General features: G+C 44.2%; 1 protein-coding gene across 1 annotated transcript; it reads left to right on the forward strand.

Moving 5' to 3' along the window:
• The first annotated feature begins 8,032 nt into the window (after positions 1-8,032).
• On the forward strand, positions 8,033-18,059 carry PROKR1 (prokineticin receptor 1). The gene is made up of 4 exons (XM_083832657.1): positions 8,033-8,183; positions 8,590-9,567; positions 11,079-11,747; positions 15,732-18,059. The coding sequence occupies exons 3-4, from the start codon at positions 11,257-11,259 to the stop codon at positions 16,426-16,428; spliced, it is 1,188 nt and encodes a 395-aa protein (XP_083688783.1). The 5' UTR covers positions 8,033-8,183; positions 8,590-9,567; positions 11,079-11,256; the 3' UTR covers positions 16,429-18,059.
• The last annotated feature ends 3,642 nt before the right edge of the window (positions 18,060-21,701 follow it).

Genomic DNA, 21,701 nt, shown 5'->3' on the forward strand with positions numbered 1-21,701 from the left:
CTGGGCTCTTGGGCCATGTGTAGAGGCTGCAGGTAGAGGCTCCAGGTGAGGCTCGTCAGGGTCACTGAGAGCCATTAGCACCTGCAAAACCCTGATACTGGAATGGAAGCAACATTTGCAAAAATGTGTGTGATTTTGAGGGGTGATTTTTTACCATCTCTGCTTTAGGAGCTAAATTTAAAGATGTGATTTTTGTTTCTTTTTTTTTCAAACAGTACTGCTCAGAGCAGAGGCTACATTGCTAGAGCTACAAAGTGTGTTTCCTTTGCCTGCCTTGAAGTGATCACCTCAAGGTGACCAACATCACCAGCTGCTCTGAGAAATCTTGGCCTGGTAGTTTGCCCTGAACAAGAGAGGAATGTGCAACAAGCCTTGTCCCATTCATTCTTCATTTGTACCCACCAAAAGAAGGAAAAAAAGAAGACTGTATTTAAAAGTTATGAATACCTGAATACTGAATTCAGCACCGCAGCAAATTCATGCTCACTGTTTGATGAATGGTGAAGGGATGGGATTTTTCAGCTGTTTGTATCGCAGCCTGACAGGCTCTATTAATTCCAATTCCACCAGAATCACTGAAATGATATTTTAGGAACTGCGAGCCATCCTCACATTAAAAGTAAAATTTGACCTTTCAGGAGATAAACAGCAATGTTTGATCCAGCGTTGACAACTTGCAAAAACTTACGGGAAATTCAAGCTTTGGAGGTTTTACGCTTTATGCATTAGGTAACATAATCCCATGAAGAACATCTGACTCACTCTTGAAATCCATTGTGTTGTATTTGCCATGCAGGAGCTGAAATACCTTTTCTTTAAACTTTAAATCACATCAATTTTTTAAAGACAGGTTTTGTCTCTTCCTTTGGCAGAGGAGTGAAGTGGGCATTGACAGGCAGCGAGGGCATCAGTGTGGCTTCAAATATATCATTTCATAACATAAAATAACTACACTAGATTTACAATGGTACCAGAGCATCCACAGAACACTTAAACAGAAAAGCCCCCTTCCACCTTCCTCCACCCCACCCAGCTCAGCAGTAACTTGTTTTCCTGCCTGTGGGACCTCAGAAGAGGTTTACCACCCCTGAGCAACCTCAGGCAATCCAATTCCTTTGATTAATTTTTAATCCTTTCCCGATTAGATCTTTTTTCGACAGTTCACCTTTATGAAGCACAGAAGTGTTGTTAATGACCAACAACTTGTGTTGCCTGTGATTTTATCTGCAGAATTTTTTTGACCTTGCCCAGCCATGCCAAGGTTCAACCCATAGACAGCGACCATTAAAATGATCGAAACTACCTTAGAGCAGTTTTGCTCTAAGTTGCCCCAACTCAGAAGAAATGGTGCAGAAGATTTTCTTCTGCTGCTGTCTTGTCAGCCATATCCATGCTCTCCCATGCTTGGTACAAACACAGCTGAAGAGGAACATTCATGTCACAGGAGCAGACTGGCACATTTCTACCTCACTGATGTTAGATTTTCTGATTTAATCTTTTTAGTCAGATCTACACAAGATGAGGCTGCAGGATGCCAAGTTTCACTGTAAAAAAATTATGCCCTGAAGACAAGAGGCAGTTGAGATATTCTGGGGAGCACTGGCCCTCTGACTTCCATGGTGTAACTTGAAGCTGCTTGTCTTTAGAGGGGACAGAAGTAGGCTCCTTGCCTCCCAAAGGTCTCCTTCACGCAGTGTTTCACACCATCATGTCTGTGCCTCCCCTACTAAGTGGGCTGAAGTAAATTCAGTCATGGTCTAGTTTCCTGTGGGTTTTAGCAAATGACCTCTTAACTCAATCGGCCAAACAGAATAAAAACACAAGCAGAAAAAATGTTCCTCTGCCCAAAAAAGCAATGCAGAAATCTCAAAAAAATCCATTTGCCCTGGCAGAAAGAACACTGCTTTATGTCCCTGTGTCCAGAGGGGAGGGGACAACTTCTCAACATCTTTCTTTCACTGTATTTATCTTTGGCTAAAGGCTGTGTCAGGTTCAACAGGGAGCTACAGAGCTGGAAAACGGAGTTATTTCTGAAAGCAACAAAAGGTAGAATATTGTATTGGTAAAACAGAAACCTTTGGCGGTACGGAAATGTTTAAGGGATTGGATACAGAAGAATCTGGTGATGATTTGAGAGAGGGTTACTCAATTTGAAAGGAAAATGAACTTAAAAAAACCTTCTGAGTGGTGCTCAAATATCCAATCTGTCATCCTTTTCTCCTCAAAACGAACTCCCTGCAGCAAAATTACATAAATTATGAGACTGGGAAACTGTGAATTTTTTATATAGTTAAAGTGATTTTACAGGTGTGCCTCCTGGTGGCTAATGACAAAAAATTGATTAATAAATAATTTCATCTAAAAAGGCCAGCTGGGCTTATATTAAATGTCTCTTCTGGGAAAACTTCGGGCTTAAAATTCCAATCGCATTTAAATAAAAATTTGCTCAGAAGAACACTGTGGCAAGTAGCAGGCTGTCCAGCAGCAGGCCATCCTGCTGCAGCCCCAGAGCAGGAGCTAACACACCGCTGGGGCTAGCTGCTCATCTCCCCTGCCTCCCTCCACAGTCACATAGGTAGCAACTCCTCCAGAGGGTACCCCACAGCAGCTAACTTGTGCTCTGGTTCCCAAATAGCATTACATCTACTATGCTGGTCTCTGGGCATTATATACCACAGGATGTTATTTCTCACTGTGAGCTCCTAACAATTGACTCTGGTATCGCCAGTCACCAGGCCTGTGCTCAAACAGCCTCTGAACGCCTGTATTTCGTTTTAAAAGACTTTCAGAGATCACACTCTAGCTGATCAATCCGTGGAGCTGAGATGGCAGTTCAGCAGCCCGTTTTTCTTGGCTTTGTTTGGCTACACTGTGATTCTCTGTAGTCCCTACACAGCGTACCTTACAAGACGTTGCCACTTCTCCAGATGTTACTTACACTTCACTCCTCAAGGACTTGCAGTCCTGGAACTGGGAGCTGTCCCTTCCCACACAGCTGTAGCCGCTTCCCACCTCCTGTTGCCTCTAATTTGCCCACCCACCAGTGCCCACCTCCTTTTGACCCCAACGCCCATCCCCTACATGGGCAAGGAGCCACGGGCAGGCAGCAGCACGCGCCCTGCTCCGTCGCGCTCCCTGCCATCCGTGCAGCAGTCAGCGCCTGCGGCGTGGGCGCAGCCATCATGTCAAAACCTGGCCAGGCACCTCCTGCGATGGACTTGCCTCAACTCCAGCGAGTTTGGGAAACGCAGGCATAGCTTTCATCTCCTGTCAGCGCAATTGCTTCTCCAGTGCCACTCTCTGACTTCAGAAATGTTATGGGAAGAAGGCTGATTTGACCCTGCAGTTGTGACACTGCATTGAAGAACCATAAAAACCTTTTCAAGTCATAAATAAGGTATGATAGCAGCTTTCCGTGATTCATCCTGACACCAAGATTGTGGTTTCATGCTCTTAGTCGCTTCAAATGAAGCTGCCATTAGGCACTATTCTGCTGGACCCAAATTCATTTCAAGAACGTGCAGAAATAATCAGCACAGGTGACCTGCAGTAAGGCTTTCACAGCACGTTAATCTCTTTCTCAGATTGACACTGAACTCTTGACGGCCATTTAACTACCAAATAACTTGTGAGAAAAAAAGAACTATTGTTTTCTAATGAAGCACCAAAATATGATTCAGACAGTAGAGTGAAGTATGAGCCTTAAATACGTTGTGGCATGCTGTGGGGTAAAGCCAGGGACATGGAGCAGAAAGGATCCCTCTCTGCATGTGCCTAAGTATAAACCAGACTGCACGATGCAAGCTGCTAACGGTAAAAGTGCTTCACAGCAACATGCTCTGGTCTGTAAGTATCTGTTTATGCTGAGATTGTAGACATAAGGAAAAGGAGGGTGTCTTTTAGGTAAAGTGGGGCTATGGGAATTGCAAAGGGAATCCTTGGAATCATTCTGCCCGACATGAAAATTCAGGGTGAAATGACAAACTGCCAGTGACAAATATCAATGGCAAAACCACCACAATGTTCAAAAGGGGTGAAGTGAAGGGGCAGGATATTGTCTGTGGCAACAGAAAGTGATGTTCACTGAATAAAAGGAGCATTAAAAAGGAGATGCTGAAGAGAATACAATTCAAAAGGCTTTGTCAGCAGAGAAAGCAGTGACAAAGGGAAGCGGTGACAATTTAGCTTGAATCTAAGACTGTAGCTGTAATGGATGAGGGTTAAATTTTTTAAGAAATGCAGCATCCGACCTCTCCCCCTTAGGCCTACAAAGAAGTCGGTAGGTTTTCCAAAGGATGTATCTCCCACCGAAACACATCAATTAAAAAGCTGCTTCCTTTCCAAACACATTCTGCAGCCCATAGCACCCACGGAAAGCGAAGATGCATTAAGTGCATCTTTGAGAAAGATCCAAACCAAACAAGACCATCTCTGAAAATCTGAAGGAGTGACAAGCTTGACTGAGATAGAGGACATATTAAACTCCTTTTAGATGTTTTGAAATCCGAGGGCTCCTGAATATGGGGTGTAAGTAAACCAGTTCTTGAGGAAGATGCCCAATGCAAACCTTAGATCTGGATCAGAGCTATTAAAATGAAGAATTTAAAGCAGGACCATTAAAGCTCCATCTGGTGCAGCTAAGAAACTTTTAACAGTCTCCCATGAGAAGACACGAGCTCTGCATTACAGAATTTCTACAACAACAGGCCAGGCAAGCCTCTATCAGAAATTGCATGGGTATATGCAGTGCAGCCCGGGAGCAATGGTATAAATCAGAATATAGTTCTGAGAACCCCTTCCAAACTGTTATTCTAGATGAGCTATATATTATTTCATACTAAATCTGTTAGAACAATGGCTATAAATAAAGGAAAATTGTCTCTTGCAGTTGTAAGCCCAGCCTAATAACTGTTCTTTTGTACAATAGGCATAAAGGCAGAAGCGGAAGAAAACTTCCCATTTCCAGTTAAAATCTCCAGTTCTTGACTTTGAAAAGACTTTTCTAGAAATTCCAAGTAATTTTACTAACATTCCCTGGAGGCCAATGCTAAAATAAAACATTTCAAGAGGCTAAATTGACCTTTTCTCCAATTAGCAAGAAGTTTCCAAGTACTGATCTTTGTTTTTTCGTACATCTGTCACACAGCAAACAGAACTTGTAGTGACGTGGCTTTCCAGGAATCTCTGGAAATGGGTTTGACAGTCTTAGTCTAAAATTAAGCAATCCCTCAGAGCAGATGGGGACTACTGGGAGTGGGAAGAGTCTTAGCAGAGAACAAAGATGGTAAATTTGACTGGTAAGAGGCAAAGACAGCCTCAGGAACCCTCTGCCTTGCTGTTATGCAAGGATATACGTTGCTGCATACCACCACTGCCCAAAGCTGGGACATCGGTAATCACCAAGCTATGAGTGTGTCTAGGCAAAATCTGGGGAGAAAAGCACTCAACATTTGCCTTCCAGAGGCTTTCTGATCAAAAGAAGGTTTTTTTTTAACATGCATAGGCCAAAGTAAAAAAGAATAACAAACAAACAAAACAAACAAACAAAAAACAAACAAAAAAAAAAAACAAAAAAACCCTAACACACCCAGAAGAAAAGGAAAAAAGAACATGTAATATCTAATAATTAAACAAATGTTGAGTGCTTATCGACTGAAACATTTTTGTGGCCATTCACACTACAGTACAGCTGCACCAAAACTTGGCACAGTCCCTAGGTTGCTCCCTGCACTGCCCCAGATACTGTCACTTTTATTTTAGGTAAGATGAGCTTCTCTAGCAAGGGGTGATTAGCAGCAGCTAGGAACATAAACTACTTATATCTATGTCTATATTTTTTATAGACTGCTGTCGAGAGCAGGGGCCGTGCTTCTCACAGATCAACACGCTGAGCTGAGCAAAACAAGCACCATCTTATGTGATCACAAAATGAGGAACAGGGATGATGGAAGCAGGAAATACACAGAATTAAAAAGTGAAAAAAAAAGAAATAAGTAAAAAGAGAGGAACTTCTAAATGTAAGAAAGCTGCTGATTGCCCCTGGGTCACCTTGTGCATTGAGCAAGCTCTGTGCAGCCCTGCTAAACCTTGTGCCATTGGGCTGCGAGATCTGCCTGAATGCCACTGTCCCCAGAAACCTGTGCAGCTCAGAAAGGAAAAGACCTTTCGGATGAAAGCACCATGTCTGCTGTTCCAACAGCGGTGACAGCCGTCTTCGCAGGGTGTCAGTATGGTTGTTGACAGTTTGCTCTGCTGCTCCTTCAGCAGCTCTGCCCCTGTTCAAAAGAAGAGAAGTGCAGTGATACACTCAGTAAGGAAGCAGAAAAAGGTGGTAAAAGGAAAGAAACGTGATGACATAACCCATTAATGGGGTCGAACACAGAGAGAACTGAGCACAAGATTACCTGTGTGCACATTTTGGCAGACTCCATCCCAAAGTCACTTTCCTCTGGTACCACGAAGCATGTTTTCACACACTAGAAAAATATACCCAACTCTTTATGTAAGCAAGTCTAGTGACCTCTTGACCATAACAGTACACCAGGAACATCCGAGCACCTGGCTGGGACTCTGAGCAAAGATACACTGCCAGTTGTAACCCATGCATGCTGCTAACTTTTGTTCTTTTTCCCACAGCATCACCAGGATGCAGGATGCTATTGTTCGATCAGGTTCTTGTCGCATTTCACCAACTGATTTGTATTAGCAACCTCTGTAAAACTCCAGTTATAATTTATGCAAAGCCTATGCAAGTCCCCTAGGATTAATTACCTAGCTCAGAGTCCAATTTATTTAGCAATTTAGAAAATTTAGACAATAGGTGGTGCATTTGCTGTTTTAAAATAAAAGGCCAGAGTCCTGAGCTCTGTTACCAGGCTAAATATTAGTTTTAGAAATTCATTATTTGCAATCCCCTAAACAAGTACTTTGCAATGTAATCTTTTTTACATCGTTTAGCCTGCAAATAATTTCCCTATTCAAACTCTGAACATATTAATGAAAGCAAACAAACCAACCCAGGAATGTAAGTTGTTTACACGATAGTTTTCAGAATCAACTTTTTTGTTTGTTTGTTTCTCAGACCAAATTTGCCAGACTTGTAACAGGGGTCTCAGGAAATGCTCTGCTAAAATGTGGTGACACTTTGGGGGAAATTTCTGGAACACCCAATAAAAGCTATGAAGGAGAAACCTACTCATATGCAGAAATCCACCACCAGACTTGCGTGCACTCTACAAAATAATGGGGACTTTGAAAAAAAATGCAATAGAGTGTAACCGAGTGATAAATGGGGGTCATGTGTGGGCTGTGGGGAAGGAACACTCTCAGGCACAGCAAACTGTGCCGTCTTCTGAGGAGGAGACCTGTTGGCTACAAAGCCCCTGGGCTGGGCAGCGCTGGGACAACAAATTCCCAGCCAGCAGAGGCAGCTCCGGGGCCATGCTGCAGCCTGGCTGCCCCGGGGAGCTGCTCCTTGCGCACATTTACTCCAGAGACTGCCATTTTGGGAAGGTCGCCTCTGACACTTCATAGCATCTGCAGCTGGGAAATCCTCCCGTACATGTCCTGTGGCTTTAATCCCTCCCCAGGTCTTGCTGTGGTAGGACAGGTGACCAGGCCAGGTACTGAGGCCCCAGACCTAGCTTTTAGCCTCCAGTCTGCTCCTTTGGCTTTACGGGTAGCTCTCACGACCTGGGGTTTCGCTGTGTGTTCAACGCTTCCTATGCAATAACTACAAAGCCCCGCCTTGCACAGTACATGCCACTCACATCGTTTCACAGTATTGCAAGTATTTTCTAAGAAACAGCTTGAGCACAATTATTTGGAGCACAGTGGATGAACAGCTGTGCAGAGTCTCTGCACCAGGCATGAAGTGCACATCTGGAGGGGCTACAGTTATCAGGGCTCCAGCGACAACTTGCCTCAAGTCAACAGGGACAGACTGTTCTACAGCAGCTGAGGTTTTGGCCTAAAGGAATATAAATATTTGGGTATCATGTTACTTGATTGACTCACTAGATAACTTAATGGGAGACAGCTGAACCAAGTCTTAAAGAGAACACGCATGTTCCTAATGTAAAGCTTCCAAAAGCTCCTTTTAGTGTACCAGCTTTTCTTAAGGGACAGTTATGGTTTATGTGGCCCATTTTAGAGATGCTTTAGACCTGATTCTGATGTACAAGGTATGTTCATTTTGTCTCTCCCTTTATTTACTCAGACATTTTATTGTAATAGAATTCAGCAGAGTGTATCTAGTTTCCTCACTGTTCACTTGGTTGGACTCTTTCAGTATTTTAAACAAATCTTAGTGGCTTTTCACCTACTACACTGATTCAAAACAAAGCCAAATGAAGTATTTGATGTGAAAATCTTAATGATGTATGCTGGCTCTAGACAGTGGAGGTGGCCTTCCACAGGTTTCCTGGAAATGTCCTGCAGAAATGTATTAGCGGCTCTTTTATTCCAGACACATTTCACATTTGTAGGTACTTAACAGATGGCTTTCTTTAGTTAATTCTTCCAGAGAGAAGTGCTCACTAGCTCACAAAAGCTGAGTCTTAAGAGTGTGCACTGTAAATCACATTTTAGGTTCTCTGCAAACCTTCTGCGCTCTTCCTGGCTGCCTACAGCTTTCTACAGTCTCATCCACTGGGGACAACGTAATGTGTCCCAGCTACCCACCTTGAAAAATGTCGGCTACTGTGAATACGACTGGAGGTACAGAAGAGGACAGGAGATCTGCTGTGCACTTCCTTTTCTGGAAGGAATTGGGAATCTCTTCCCCGGAGAACTGGGAAGCGAGAGGACTGCTCCCCAGGGTGTGGGCACTTCAGAGCAACAAGAATGCAAAGGACACCAAGTCCTTAGGGATTCACTGCCACTTTTTTCCACTCTGACTAATTCCCTTAGAGGGCAAAGGAAGCTGTCAGAGGTCCTCTGATTTATGGCTGTTCAATGTTTGACCCTCCTTCTGCTGAAGCTGCCACAGCAGCAGCCCTAAGGACAACAGCTGGGGAGAGAGCCACAGAGAAAGGTCCCTGGGAAAGGGGCTCACCCTTCTTCCTCCCCCTCCTCTCCTCTGGGAGGTCTGTATGCTGCTTCTGTTTCACAGCAGGTAGATGTAGCTGCCGCCCAGCACAGAGACAACTCAAAGAGCAAATGCAGACCTGGTTTTTACACCTTCCATGCTTAGATTTGGTAACAAAGACGCTCTGCCATTCAAGCATTCAGGGGGGTTAAAGTGGGGGGAAAGAAGGGTGAGGAGAGCTGTGCTGTATTGTTTCTGCACTGTACTGCCTCTTTAAAATTAGAAATGCACGGACAGCTTCAAGGTGCCTCCCACTGAGAAAAGGCTTTAGATGCATACACAGAGGCAGCAGAGCTATCCTCCCCCTGAGCTACAGGGCAGACCTGCTTGGGAGAGAAATGATCATTCAGCGAAGTCCTTTGGCTGCTTCTGTAGTAATCCTTTCTCTGCTCCAGTGGCAGCAGCATATTTGCAAGGGAGGAACCAGGAGGCTATACCCAGAGTGCCAGACACCTCGAAGAGGATGAGAGCAACTGCAGGTAGTTAGCTGATGGTGTTATGTCACTTTGTGGGTGGTTATTTTCATTTATTTTAAAGATCTTTCCTGGTATTTTGCAGAGAAACCTGTCTGAAACAGATACTGCTCCTTGTTTTGACCAACATACCAAGTTTGTGTCCAAGTAATTGCTTAACACCTCTCTTCTATGAACGTTCACATTTCCAGGCAGCTGTGGGGATGTCTTACAAAGCAGTTAATTGTTTGAACTGTTATTTAGTTTCAGGCTTTGGCTTTCTGTTATGCTGTTGTTCTGCAACTCTCAGTTTGAAAAGCAATGTGGAGACAGAAGCTGGACAGAACCAGAGTTTTTTGCAAAAATTTTTTAAGCTTTGGTACACCAGGGGCTGAGGGTGGTTCTACGGAAGGAAGCAGGACAACAATTGTGCAGACTGTCGTTTCTAGCCACGATAGGCATTGCTCAGGAGTGTCTGACCTGAAGAGTTACTGCTGTAATGCAGAAAAAGCAGTAATCTCCTCGATTCTCTCCTGGGGGATGGGATGGGACTGTCCTGACATCTGGGAGTCTGGCTGGAGGATTACCAGATGTAGCACAGGAGGATGCAAGAAGACAGACTTCTCATCAATTTGATACAGAATAGAGGAAAAATTAGGGAGTAGATTGGATTTTTTCCTCTGTGCAGAAAATAAATCCGTTTTTAATGTTTGGAACAACTGTCAGTACAAAAGGGGAAGCCTGTTCCTCCCTGTCTTCAAAAATCCAAGGCACTTTTGTCTTGCTTGAAGAAGATTCTCCCTTTCACCTCAAGAACCTGTCAGAACTGCTGTTCCTGTGAACAGCAGGTTTGTGTTCACAGCACAGCCCTACAAGCAGGTTCATGGGACAAAGTCTTGTCCATGCAAATTGGCAGGACTCCACTGCTTTGGGAGAAGCAGTAATAGATTATGCTGGCTGAAAATCTGGGCCCCCCTACTCAATTAATACCTGCCAAAAAAAAGTGCTGGCTTTGCTCTTTTCTTGGATCTTGGCAACTCTTACTTAATTAAGAAATGTATTTATAAGCCAGGACATCAGTTCTTTTTTTTTTATTGTCTATCACATTGTCCTGACTGAGACAACTAGCATAAAGCAAAAGCCGTGCCCAAGAGAGACATTGGATGCTGCTCAACAAACTGAGGTGTCATCTCCTTTTAGTTTTTTTACCTTGCACAGGGATGACAGCACCGTGGGTTTGAAAGCTGGCAGAAGTTTGAAGTGGATTGTACACTTTTGCTATACTGTCATTTCACTCTGTGCTGAAAACAGCATTTCATCGTTGGGTAAATAAGACTGCCGGGTGTAACAACCAGTGTATTATGCAACTCTAGGGATTTTACGATAATTGAAGCATCCTTTCACAGGGTATTTCTTCCCACTGTGTGCAGCCAGCAACAGAGCCGCAGGGCAATCAGGTGGATATTACTTTCCCCCAAGCACAGTATTTTTGCTGTAATTTCCTCTCAGGAAATGTTTTACTCTTTTTGTTCCCACAGACAGAGATAAATGATGCTGTTGCTCTATAGTCTCTTGGGGACAAAGACAAGGTGACTCACTGCTCACAAGAAAACTTTGGATGAGGTCTCTTGCCTGCCACTGTTGTGCCCTGACACCCTGGGTATTTCTAACCCCAAACCAAGGGCCAGACAAGCCACGTGTCAGAAGAAGACAGACATGGCCATGGAGCAAGATGAACATAATCCAAATGCTACCATCAACTTCGCTGCGATCTACAATCTCCACGATGGGGACTTAACCTCCTTGAGAAATTTCTCCTTCCCTTTCAATTTCAGTTACAGTGATTACGACCTGCCACTGGACAGCGAAGACGACATGACCAAGACACGCACCTTCTTTGCAGCCAAGATTGTGATCGGGGTGGCTCTTGTTGGCATCATGCTGGTCTGTGGCATCGGCAACTTCATCTTCATCGCGGCTCTTGCCCGCTACAAGAAGCTGAGAAACCTCACCAACCTGCTGATTGCCAACCTGGCCATCTCCGACTTTATTGTTGCCATCGTGTGCTGCCCCTTTGAGATGGACTACTACGTGGTACGGCAGCTGTCCTGGGAGCATGGCCACGTCCTCTGTGCTTCAGTCAACTACCTACGCACCGTCTCCCTCTATGTTTCTACCAATGCTCTCCTGGCTATAGCTGTTGACAGGTAAGTGGATTGCTATGACTGCACAAGGAGATGGCTTCTGACATTGCCTGTCCCATTTTCCAGGTCTTTAACAAGCTCAGCTGCTCTGTAGGATGTGCTGACGTCAAGGTAGGTACTACGCAGACCTGGCTATCTTGTTTCATAGCAACTTACTCACATGTGGTCATGAGATTGTCCCGGAGAAAACTCAGTGGAAATTTCCTGATTGAACTTTTCAGGTGAAAAGAACGACCATTTATTAAAGCAATTCTTTTCCATAAAAATATACCTGACTCAGTGGTAGGAGGAAGTTTAGGAAAGAGGAGAAAGAGAAATCAGAAACGGTCAGTAGTCCAGAGAGGAAGGTGTTCATCAGCAGTATATAAACGTGACCGAACTGTGTATCTCTAGGGAACCTTTACTATTGGGCTATGCAGCTCTTCTTTCTCAGTCTCACCTTTTCTACATACAGTGAACTAAATATTCTTCAGAGAGAGAAATAGTTGACTGGTGAATACAGAATTTAGCAGCTAAGTTTCCTAACAGGGTTATTGCCTTACAGGGTATGTTTTTCTCCCTGTGAGGTATTTTTCCCAGCTTTTGTTTTGGTGTGAAAGAGAATAAAAGATAGGACTTCTATCTAGCTTGCCAAATAGGGTTATTATTCTCTGTCATGCCCTACTGAGCAAACCCAACAATCGCTAAATTAACCATTTGATAGTACTGATGTCTTTGCTGGATGCTCCAACACAGTAGCACATACTCAGTGACTGTGACCAGGATGCGTCTCCATTAAAACACGCTCCTCTCTCTTTACATGCCTCTCTGAGGATGGCAGAGCAGTGAGCCAGGAAACATCCAAATGTCATTTACAGAACCCATGTTAATGATGAAACAGTGATGCTTGCAGCATCCAGAAAATGATAAAATGCTACACCAATGCAGTCTCACAGAGGTTTTCTTACAGCGCTTCATAATGGTGTGAGCAGAACACAAAGCTACCCTGCACTACCTGCTTTGAGCTGCAATCCTGGGATATTTCTATGCTTGCCTCTCACTCCAGGAATTTTAACAATGTCATTTAATTGTATTCTTTCTTGCAACTCCTGTTCTCTTAGCCCTGTGCACTGCGGACCCTGACAGGCTCAAGCACTGAGGATCAGCTTCTTGATGACATAAGTCTGACATGACAAATTCACAGAAAGCCAGAGACCCACAGACTAAACTGTTTACAGAAATAAGTCATTTTTTGTGTATGGACATAATATACATCTCCATATATCCTCATCAGATACACACTGCATGATTCATTTAAGAACTTTTCACCATTCACCATAATAGCATTTACACACACACCACACACGCTCTTCTTCAATTTCTCTTACACGCCATTTTATATTCTAGTCGAATGTTGCCTAGTTTTTAGCACCTGACCCAAAAGACAACTCAGGACCAGTTTAACCCTGCTGGTGGTTATATAGCTCATGCACAGCTGATTCAGCTTTCATCGAGGTCAACAAAAATCTGTGGAAAGACTCCATGTAAGTTCAGAGATGTTTTGCCTTGTGTGTGGGAAAGGACAACCAGCTCCTATGAAACAATTCCTTAATCAGTGTCTAACGCAACAACCTTTACACAGCCCAGGGGACTCAGGCTTAAGTTTCTAAACATTGTCATTTACACATTACCATTTCCTGTTACTTACCTTTTTCAGCTTCTGATTTTTTTTTTTTGAAAGCCCTTCTACTGCATCCCAGGTTGATGAAGTAATACAAGTCATTGTGCCCTTTTGCCTGCTAGGAAATCAGAAGATTTCTAGCATATCTCCCCACACATCTTTAAAAACAACCCTGGAAATGATTAATCACTGAAGTTTGTTGTAAGAACACATTGTTTTGGTTTTATTGCCTGTTTTGTGTGAGCTTTTGAACTGGTAAACAGTGAGAAAGCTGATTCATTTCACAACCAACCATTCCATGTTGGTTGTGTCATGTGGGTAGCTAACTATTGAAACTTTTCCCCTATTTAGGCCATTTTAAATGGTTTGCTCGCATAGAGAGAGTAATCCTGCCCTACAGGACTTCCCTAAGGTAGGGCTCTCTCTCACCTTTCTGGATGTCTGTTTGCACAAAACATAAAGGAATTACACATATTTAAAAAATAGTGCAGTGTGAAAGGAGAGGATCTGAAGATCAAGAATTTGTGCTAAGGGCCCAGTGCCCACGCTGTAAATATTACAGGGAGGTTAACTTTAGCTGGGTCCCCTGGAATGAATGCTCATGGGCACTTGGTGTGTTTTAGGGACATTGTTGGAGCACATCTTTAGGGCAGTTTCATCTAAGTCCAGTTCGTGTGCTCCAGCACCACTCTGCAGTGACAGCCAAAGTGTGGTAGGCAATGACAGCCAGGAAAGCCACCACAAAAGCTCCCTCCAGATGCTACTGTAGAGATTTACCTCATCCAGCCAAACGTTCTGCTGAGCTGATATGCATACTTAAAACTGCATACACGTATGTTATCCCAGCACCTTCTTTCCCCAGGACCCCATCTGAAAATACTTATTTATCAGCTCCACAATGAGGCTGAATAAGTCTACTGTCCCTTGACATCTAGCCTGCAGTATTAAAAGTAATGAACAATTTATCTGCTTCCAAGATCTGGCTTGTGAAAAGCTCCACTGACTTTCCATTTTATTTTAGAATAAGCACATCCTGTGGATGCTATCTATGTATAGGATATATACAGATAGAAAAGCCTCTGAATGAATGAGTAATGCCACTGTTTGAAACAGTCCTTTGTGTCAAACACAATCACACTGAGAGCTCTGGAGTTTCTCTGATAAAAATTCCTCTTAGCAGAAGCATCCTAGTCTTTCTGGGGTAGAGGTAGCACTCTAATACAAGCTCTTCTTACATCTACAGCTTCTTTAAAAAAATAAAAAATCCTCCCAAATCTAACTAGACAAAAATAAATGAAAAAAACAACCGAGTAAATGACATTTGGTCCTAGCCCCTTTTTAACTGAATTGAGGGTCCTCGATTGATCATGCAATGTGCTTCTACTTCTCCATACTTCCTCATGAAACACCACAGTGCCTCTTGCAGCTTTACAGCTGTAAGGATTGCAAACACCTAACTCAACTTGTCCAGGGTGGCATATTACCTAACACAGCATATTTAAGATTAATTAGCTATAGTCACCTCCAGCAACATAAACAAAAATTTGCATGAGCAGAAAATGGATACATAGTCCTTTGTTGGTGGCTGGAAAACATGCTCAGCTGTAACCATTATTAGTATCAGCTTCAACTCTTCACCCCATGGATTAACAAAGAAAAACACTGTTGTGTATGTTTAAAAAGAAATGCTATTCAAATAGGCAAAACACGTCTAGGCAAAACATTCTTCTACATATCTGTTCTTTTATCTGCACCTGACTAGGTGGATATTAATGCATGTTTTCAACTCTGACCTGTACATGTGCTGTTCACCAAAGTATTTCGAGCTGCCGTATCGTGGCACGTCCCGGATACACCACCACCTGCACATCGTGTTACCTCCTTTGTCAGTAATAGGAGTATTCCCTCCCTTTCTCTTCTAGTCTATCCACAAATTCCATACATGTGATCCCTGTTAAAAAAGGAAAGGTTCGTGATATTAAATTACATCTTTTTCTCAGTTTGATTTCATTAGTAGATGGGAGTTTAAGACTGATTTCTTAAAACCACCCTCAGGCACCCAAATGTACACTCATGTTTTCAGATTGTCATGTACCCACTGTCTTAACAGACTCCTCACCTACTTTCTCCAGAACTTCTGTCCAGGTTTAGGATCTTAGTTCTAGACTGCTACTTTGGACAACTTTGTTCTTAACTCTTATAAATAAATATGTCAGTCTAACAATCACAAAATTTCCTTCTGCCTAATTCTGTCCACTTGTTTTTTGAAGTGTGCTCTGATTAACAGTGTTTCCAGGCTTCACTTTGCATGTATTTGTCTGTTCTAGGTATCTGGCCATTGTTCACCCACTGAAACCACGCATGAATTACCAAACAGCAACCATCCTGATTGCCTTGGTCTGGATCGTCTCCATACTTGTAGCTATCCCGTCAGCATACTTTGCTACTGAAACTGTATTATTTATAGTAAAAAATCAGGAGAAAATTTTCTGTGGTCAAATTTGGCCAGTTGACCAGCAGATATACTACAAATCCTACTTCCTCTTCATCTTTGGCATCGAATTTGTTACACCTGTGATTACAATGACCTTATGTTATGCCAGGATCTCTCGAGAGCTTTGGTTTAAAACTGTACCAGGATTTCAGACAGAACAGATCAGAAAGAGGCTTCGATGCAGAAGAAAAACTGTAATGGTACTGATGTGCATCCTGACTGCCTATGTTCTCTGCTGGGCCCCCTTCTATGGCTTCACCATTGTCCGTGACTTTTTCCCCACAATCTTTGTGAAAGAGAAGCATTACCTTACCGCTTTTTACATAGTTGAATGCATTGCCATGAGTAACAGCATGATAAACACAATGTGTTTTGTAACTGTAAAAAATAATACCATGAAGTACTTCAAGAAAATCATGTTGCTCAGATGGAGATCAACATACAACGGAAGTAAATCTAGCACAGATTTCGACCTCAGAACAAGTGCAATGCCAGTCACAGAGGAGGTAGACTGCATAAAACTGAAATAAGTTTTAGGCAGTTTCTAATCTCATATATTTTGGAGGGGGGCAGGAAAAAGGAAAAAGGAAGCTCCTCTCTCTTCTGTGGGAATACCCACCACTGGTGAGAGGCCTGAAGAAGCAGCTCACTGTGGGTTTCCACCAGAACCCTTCTACTGGACTGCTGTATAATCCCACAATTCAGACTGATGCCATGCGTCAGTTTACCCTTCTGTAAATTTGGGATGTAGGCACTCGTTTTAGAGCCGTTTAAAACTTAAGGAGAACAAAAAAGTCTATGAATGCATTAAAACATACTACAAAGACAGAAGAGTTGACTGCCGCTCCTAGCCATGATGTCTCTTCGTTTCTTCCTAATAGAAACCTTTTACTCTCTTGAGCTTATCATTCTACCCTTAAGCTGGTCGGTGTCCTTTTCCTTCTGCTCAGTGACGCAAAAGATAGGGAGGATGGCAAAGAAAACCAATTTTGCTTCACGTCCCTCTTTACCCTCTCAGTTTACCTCTCATGAAGAAGCTCCTCACAGTCTGCAGACCACCAGCTTTCTATTGTCCAATGCGTAGCATGCTCTTACAAAAGGCACACTCCCTACAAAGCTAAATACTGCTTCGCAGTCTAGCAAAAACCTCAAGCCTCTTCATGTGATACCCGGTTTAAGAATCTGTTATCAGCATTCCACCCTGTAGTTTTCTGTAGAGTGTTGCTCTGTTTATTACGTATTTGAAACGGCACAGCTACGGATTGTAACAGGGACTGGTTCCCTTCTCTCACCTCCAGGCACCTTACGGCCAGCTTCTGCTGCCACGAGTCACTGAGCACCTCATGGAATCACAGACTCAATCGTAGAGGTAGTGAACAACATCTCCAGATTGCCTAAGCCGCCCCCTGCTCCAGCAGGGTTAGTCAGAGCAGGTTGCCTGGGATTGTGTCCCATCGAGCTTTAACTGACTCCAAGGACAGAGACTCCACAGCCCCCCTGGGCGACTGCTGCCGGTGTTCAACAGCCCTCACAGTGAAAGGGTTTTCTTATGCTCAGATGGAATTTCAGGTGTTTCAGTTCGTGCTCATGGGACTTGTCCTGCTTTCCAGTGGGACACATATAAAAGAAGAGCGGGTTGATGGGAAAAATCCACACCTAGAGATCTCACCAGGTCTGTGCACACCTTCAAAATAAAGTGCAAGTACAGCCAAAATAATACAAAGATCTGGAGATGATCTGTACTGCAAGCAATGGAGACAGACTCTAGGTTTCAGCAAGCTGGTCACTGCTTGAGTTGAGTAGCAAATTGTCTGGTCAAATATGAGGGAACAACACAAGGCAAGTTCTGCATTGCCTCCCACAACGCCATTTTTACTATTCTCATTTTGTGCAGCTCCAGGATGAGTATTTCTTAACTGGTAATTGTGATAAAACCGGTGACAGCAGCAGTAAGACATACTCATTTGAATGACACACAAAATATCATGGACTTTTGTGTATTGAAATCAAGTCTTTTCTATTGTGATGACAAATGCTTACTGTTTTAAAGTATGTGGCATCACCTACTTTTGGAGTAAATGGCCTTTGTAAATAATTTGTCTACTTGTGAATATTAAGTGAGCAGCAAACCCTGGTAATAAAACAGTAAACACACAGTCGATATCAGCATTCTGAATTATTTTCTGTGTTTTTCCCTTAGCCATCATTTTTCTACCCAACTGACTAACACAAATTGTCCCATTTCTGCTAAAGAAAAACTGCCAGGCCAACCAATTAAATTTAATGGCAAAAGGATATTCAAATCCATTACCATGCTCAAATCCTCTTGTCATTAGCTGCTCTTAAAAAATGAATGTTGGAGAGATCTCATAATTTCCTCTCTTTGGGAAAGCCATTACTGAAATCATTCTTTTAAATGACTTCTTTTAGGGAAATGAGTGGATTTAGTACTTTTCCCTATTTCCCACCCTGCCAAAGGAATCACAAGGACCAGAGACCTGCAGTATTACATCATCGAGAGACTTAATGTTGGGATTTCTCCTGAAATCTCACGGTTTCTCCTGAAACTATCTGCCCACATTTATCTTCTGAAAACTGTAGTAGCTATTTGGGGGGTAGCTAGCAATACTACCTGTTATTAGTGTCCTGATATTCCTTCCACCTATTTTTCCTAGACTCTTCTCAGGGGAGCAGAGCCACACAACCAACAATTTTCCACATCTGGGAATTCACCACAGGTGGAGTTATCACAAAAAGCACAATGCCCACCAAATAATATAATGCCAAGCAAAAACTAGGGGGAAAAAAGTTGCTTTAACATTTTGGATATCGCTGTGAGTGCTCTGTTGCCCCACAAGAGGAAATTCCCCAAATTCCAAAGGGAAGCTCTCAAAAGCATCCTCCAGGGCCTTGAGATGATAGACTCCTCGTGGGCTGTGATGGAAAAAAGTCCTTCACGGCTGTTCAGCAATAACTCCTCGGGGTCATGCAAGAATTGATTCCTCAAAGGCCAAACAATAATTGCATGCACAGCAATATTTTTTCCCAGGATAGCAGCCATTAACTTCTCCAGGACAAAAGGCAATGTTTCCCCTGGAGTAGGAGGGAATAGTCTGCTCTACACACAAGACTAAAACTACTCCAGGGTGCAGAGCAGTAACTCCTGTAAGTGGTGCCCGGCATCAACTCTTCCAGGGCAGTGCAAGGCTAGATTCTCCTGTGGTCACTTGACAGTAAACCCTCCCGTACCATGCTGGCTAGGCTCCTCCAGAGCTCCTCAGCCATAAAACCACCAGCACTGTGCCGCAGGAGACTCCTGCAGGGCTGTGGGGCACAAATTCCTCCGTGTGAGGCAGCTCTCTGCCTCAGCTTCTTTCCTCTTCCAGTGATTCTCAGCAAGTGATGCCAGTTATTCTTAGCGCCTTGGTTTCCCTGCAGTCATTACCAGGAAAAGGCTGCTGGTGCCCCTTGAGCCCCATTTTCCTGACACACCCGTGGCCCAGTAAGGCAGTGCTTTCAGCAAAAGCAAACTGCTGCCTGAAGTCTTCTCACTTTGCTGGCCTGGTGTGCCCGAACCTGGAGGTCCTGCCTGCCACACGGGGTCAAGCTGTGGGCCGAGGAGGCTTCAGTCCTGAGGGAATCTGGACCAAGGGCTGTGTGCTCAGGGAAGGCTACAGGATGAAGGATGCGAAGCAGGGTTTTATCTTCCTTGTAGCATATCCTGTCTTGAGGAAATATAAGTAGAAATTCAGCAGGATAGCTCAGTTCTGCACCTGCTTCTTCCATCCCCCAGCTCCTAGAGCCAAGGGGAAGAGCAGCCTCCTCTAAGTGTCACTGCACAGCTGAGAAACTCTTCTGGCCTGGCTGGCGTTCCCATACATCGCCTGCAAAGAGCACTACAGCAGCAGCTGCTACTGCCCCCGTTGAGGATTTAGGTTTTGGGGTCCACAACACTGTCGTGTTTTGACATTGATGTTTTCCCAGCAGTGTTTCAGCCTCAGTCACTGGATGGGGCAGGAGGAAAAGCTGTGCTTTGCCTTCGACTGAATGTGTTGTGAGCAGCATACCCTGAAAGACACAGCCCTCCCAATGGGGAATGGTAGCAGTCCCCTATTCCCTCATCAAGCAGCCAAGCAGTTGCGTTGCCTTTAGCCCACGTCTGTAGTAAGTCCAAACACCCTGAAACCGGTCACAGGATTCACTTTCAGGGACTAATGTCTGCTCCTAGACTGAGCTGCAGCAACTGAGAGCCAAGGGCAGCAAGCCCAAGGGCCTTGCATGGGAGCAAAAACACCATGGTGCTTTATTGTCCCCACACAATCCATTTGGTCTAGGGAGTGACAGGGTCTGGCCCCCTCCATTGAGCAGGGCTGGTCTGCCACCCAGAACTGCACTTAAAAGGAGCCCTTAAAGACATAAAAAAAATTCCCTATCAGGGCAGAACTATGCAAAAGGGACAGGCCCTGACCCAAGTGACTCCCTTGGGGTGGGGGGCAGGCAGATCCTGGTCTGAGCAGAACAGTGAGGGAGCAGGCCAGACCCATGCTCCTTAAAATGAGCTGTGTGAGGAGAAAAAAAAATAAATAGAAAAGCTTTTTTGTATCCGCTCCACTCACTAGGGAGCGCGGCTGCCTAGTGGTGCTCCCTTGCTTCCCTGTCAGGCTGGGTTACCCTGCTGCTTCGTGCCCTTCCCTGCAGAAACACCTCCTCACCTGCGCTGCATGGCAACCTTCAGCGAGGGAACTGGGAAGGGCTTGCACCTGCCTGGGGCTCTGCTTGCCTGAGCCATATCTACAGACAGAAAGAACAGCTCTAGCTGGGAGGAAGGCAGCATCTGCCATGGAGGGGAAGCAGCCACCCTAGCCCAAGCTCCCCCCCACTGGGAGGCAGTAAAGACTCGGTAGCCATCGGCTGCCCCTGTTAGCTCCGGTGGCACGGCAGCAGTGAGGGCTTCAGCAGGAGCGGTGGGATGTGCCAAGGGGGACTGGGGTGCTGCATCCTTCTGAGAGCTGTTAGGAGAGTTTAGATGGAACATGCTGTGAATAAAACACACGCAACCTTGCCTCCTTTGTGACTCGCTCCAATTTTTAGTTGCAAAGGCAAAGATGTGGTGCTATCGTGGCTGATTCCTGTTCAGCTGTCTCCCCATGGCACAGCTCCCAGGTGAAGGATATGAGGGCTGTGGGAAGCAGAGTTATTCAGCAAACACAGGCTCACTTCATTCTGCACTAGCAACTCGAGGAATAACCAAAATAAAATCCAGTCTCTGCTCTGTCGCACTGGGTCTGTGAAGAAAAAATAAAAGAAAAAGAAAAATACAGCTGTAACCAGAAACCAAAGTGATGAACCCTAAGAGTTAACAGAGGAAAACAACAGCTACTGTCAGCAACAAGCACTGAGAAAAAACAAGTAAGTATTTCAATAAAGCAATAGCTGGAACAGAAACGGCAGCCGTTGTCACTCTACCAAATGAGGATGGCCTAAAGAGCCCTGGCTGGGGTGTTTAGGTGGACATGAAATTTTCCAGAGATAGGATATTTCATGTCCAAAAACAGTTAGGACATGAAATTTCCCTGAGAACCAACCTGTTCAGGAGCTCAGCTTTAATGCTGCTCCCACTTGTTTGTGCCTGACAGCCTTTCCTGTGGCAAGAGCACCCTCCAGCTGCCACCTCTACCACACAGCATCACACACACAATGCACAGCCCTGAAAAATGTCCCTGCTCAGACCAGCCACCTTAGTGAAAAGGCCTCACAGACACTCAATGCCATTTGTGGTGAAAAAGAAAAAAAAAAAAAAAAA

The sequence above is a fragment of the Anser anser genome, assembly GCF_964211835.1.
Source record: "Anser anser genome assembly, chromosome: 3".
Taxonomy (NCBI): Eukaryota; Metazoa; Chordata; class Aves; order Anseriformes; family Anatidae; genus Anser; species Anser anser.

Bases quoted from the DNA above. Each gene is read 5' to 3' on its own strand.
- PROKR1 (XM_083832657.1), top strand. From the start codon at position 11,257: ATGGCCATGGAGCAAGATGAACATAATCCAAATGCTACCATCAACTTC. The intron at 11,748-15,731 runs GTAAGTGGATTG...TGTCTGTTCTAG, and splicing joins CTGGCTATAGCTGTTGACAG to GTATCTGGCCATTGTTCACC.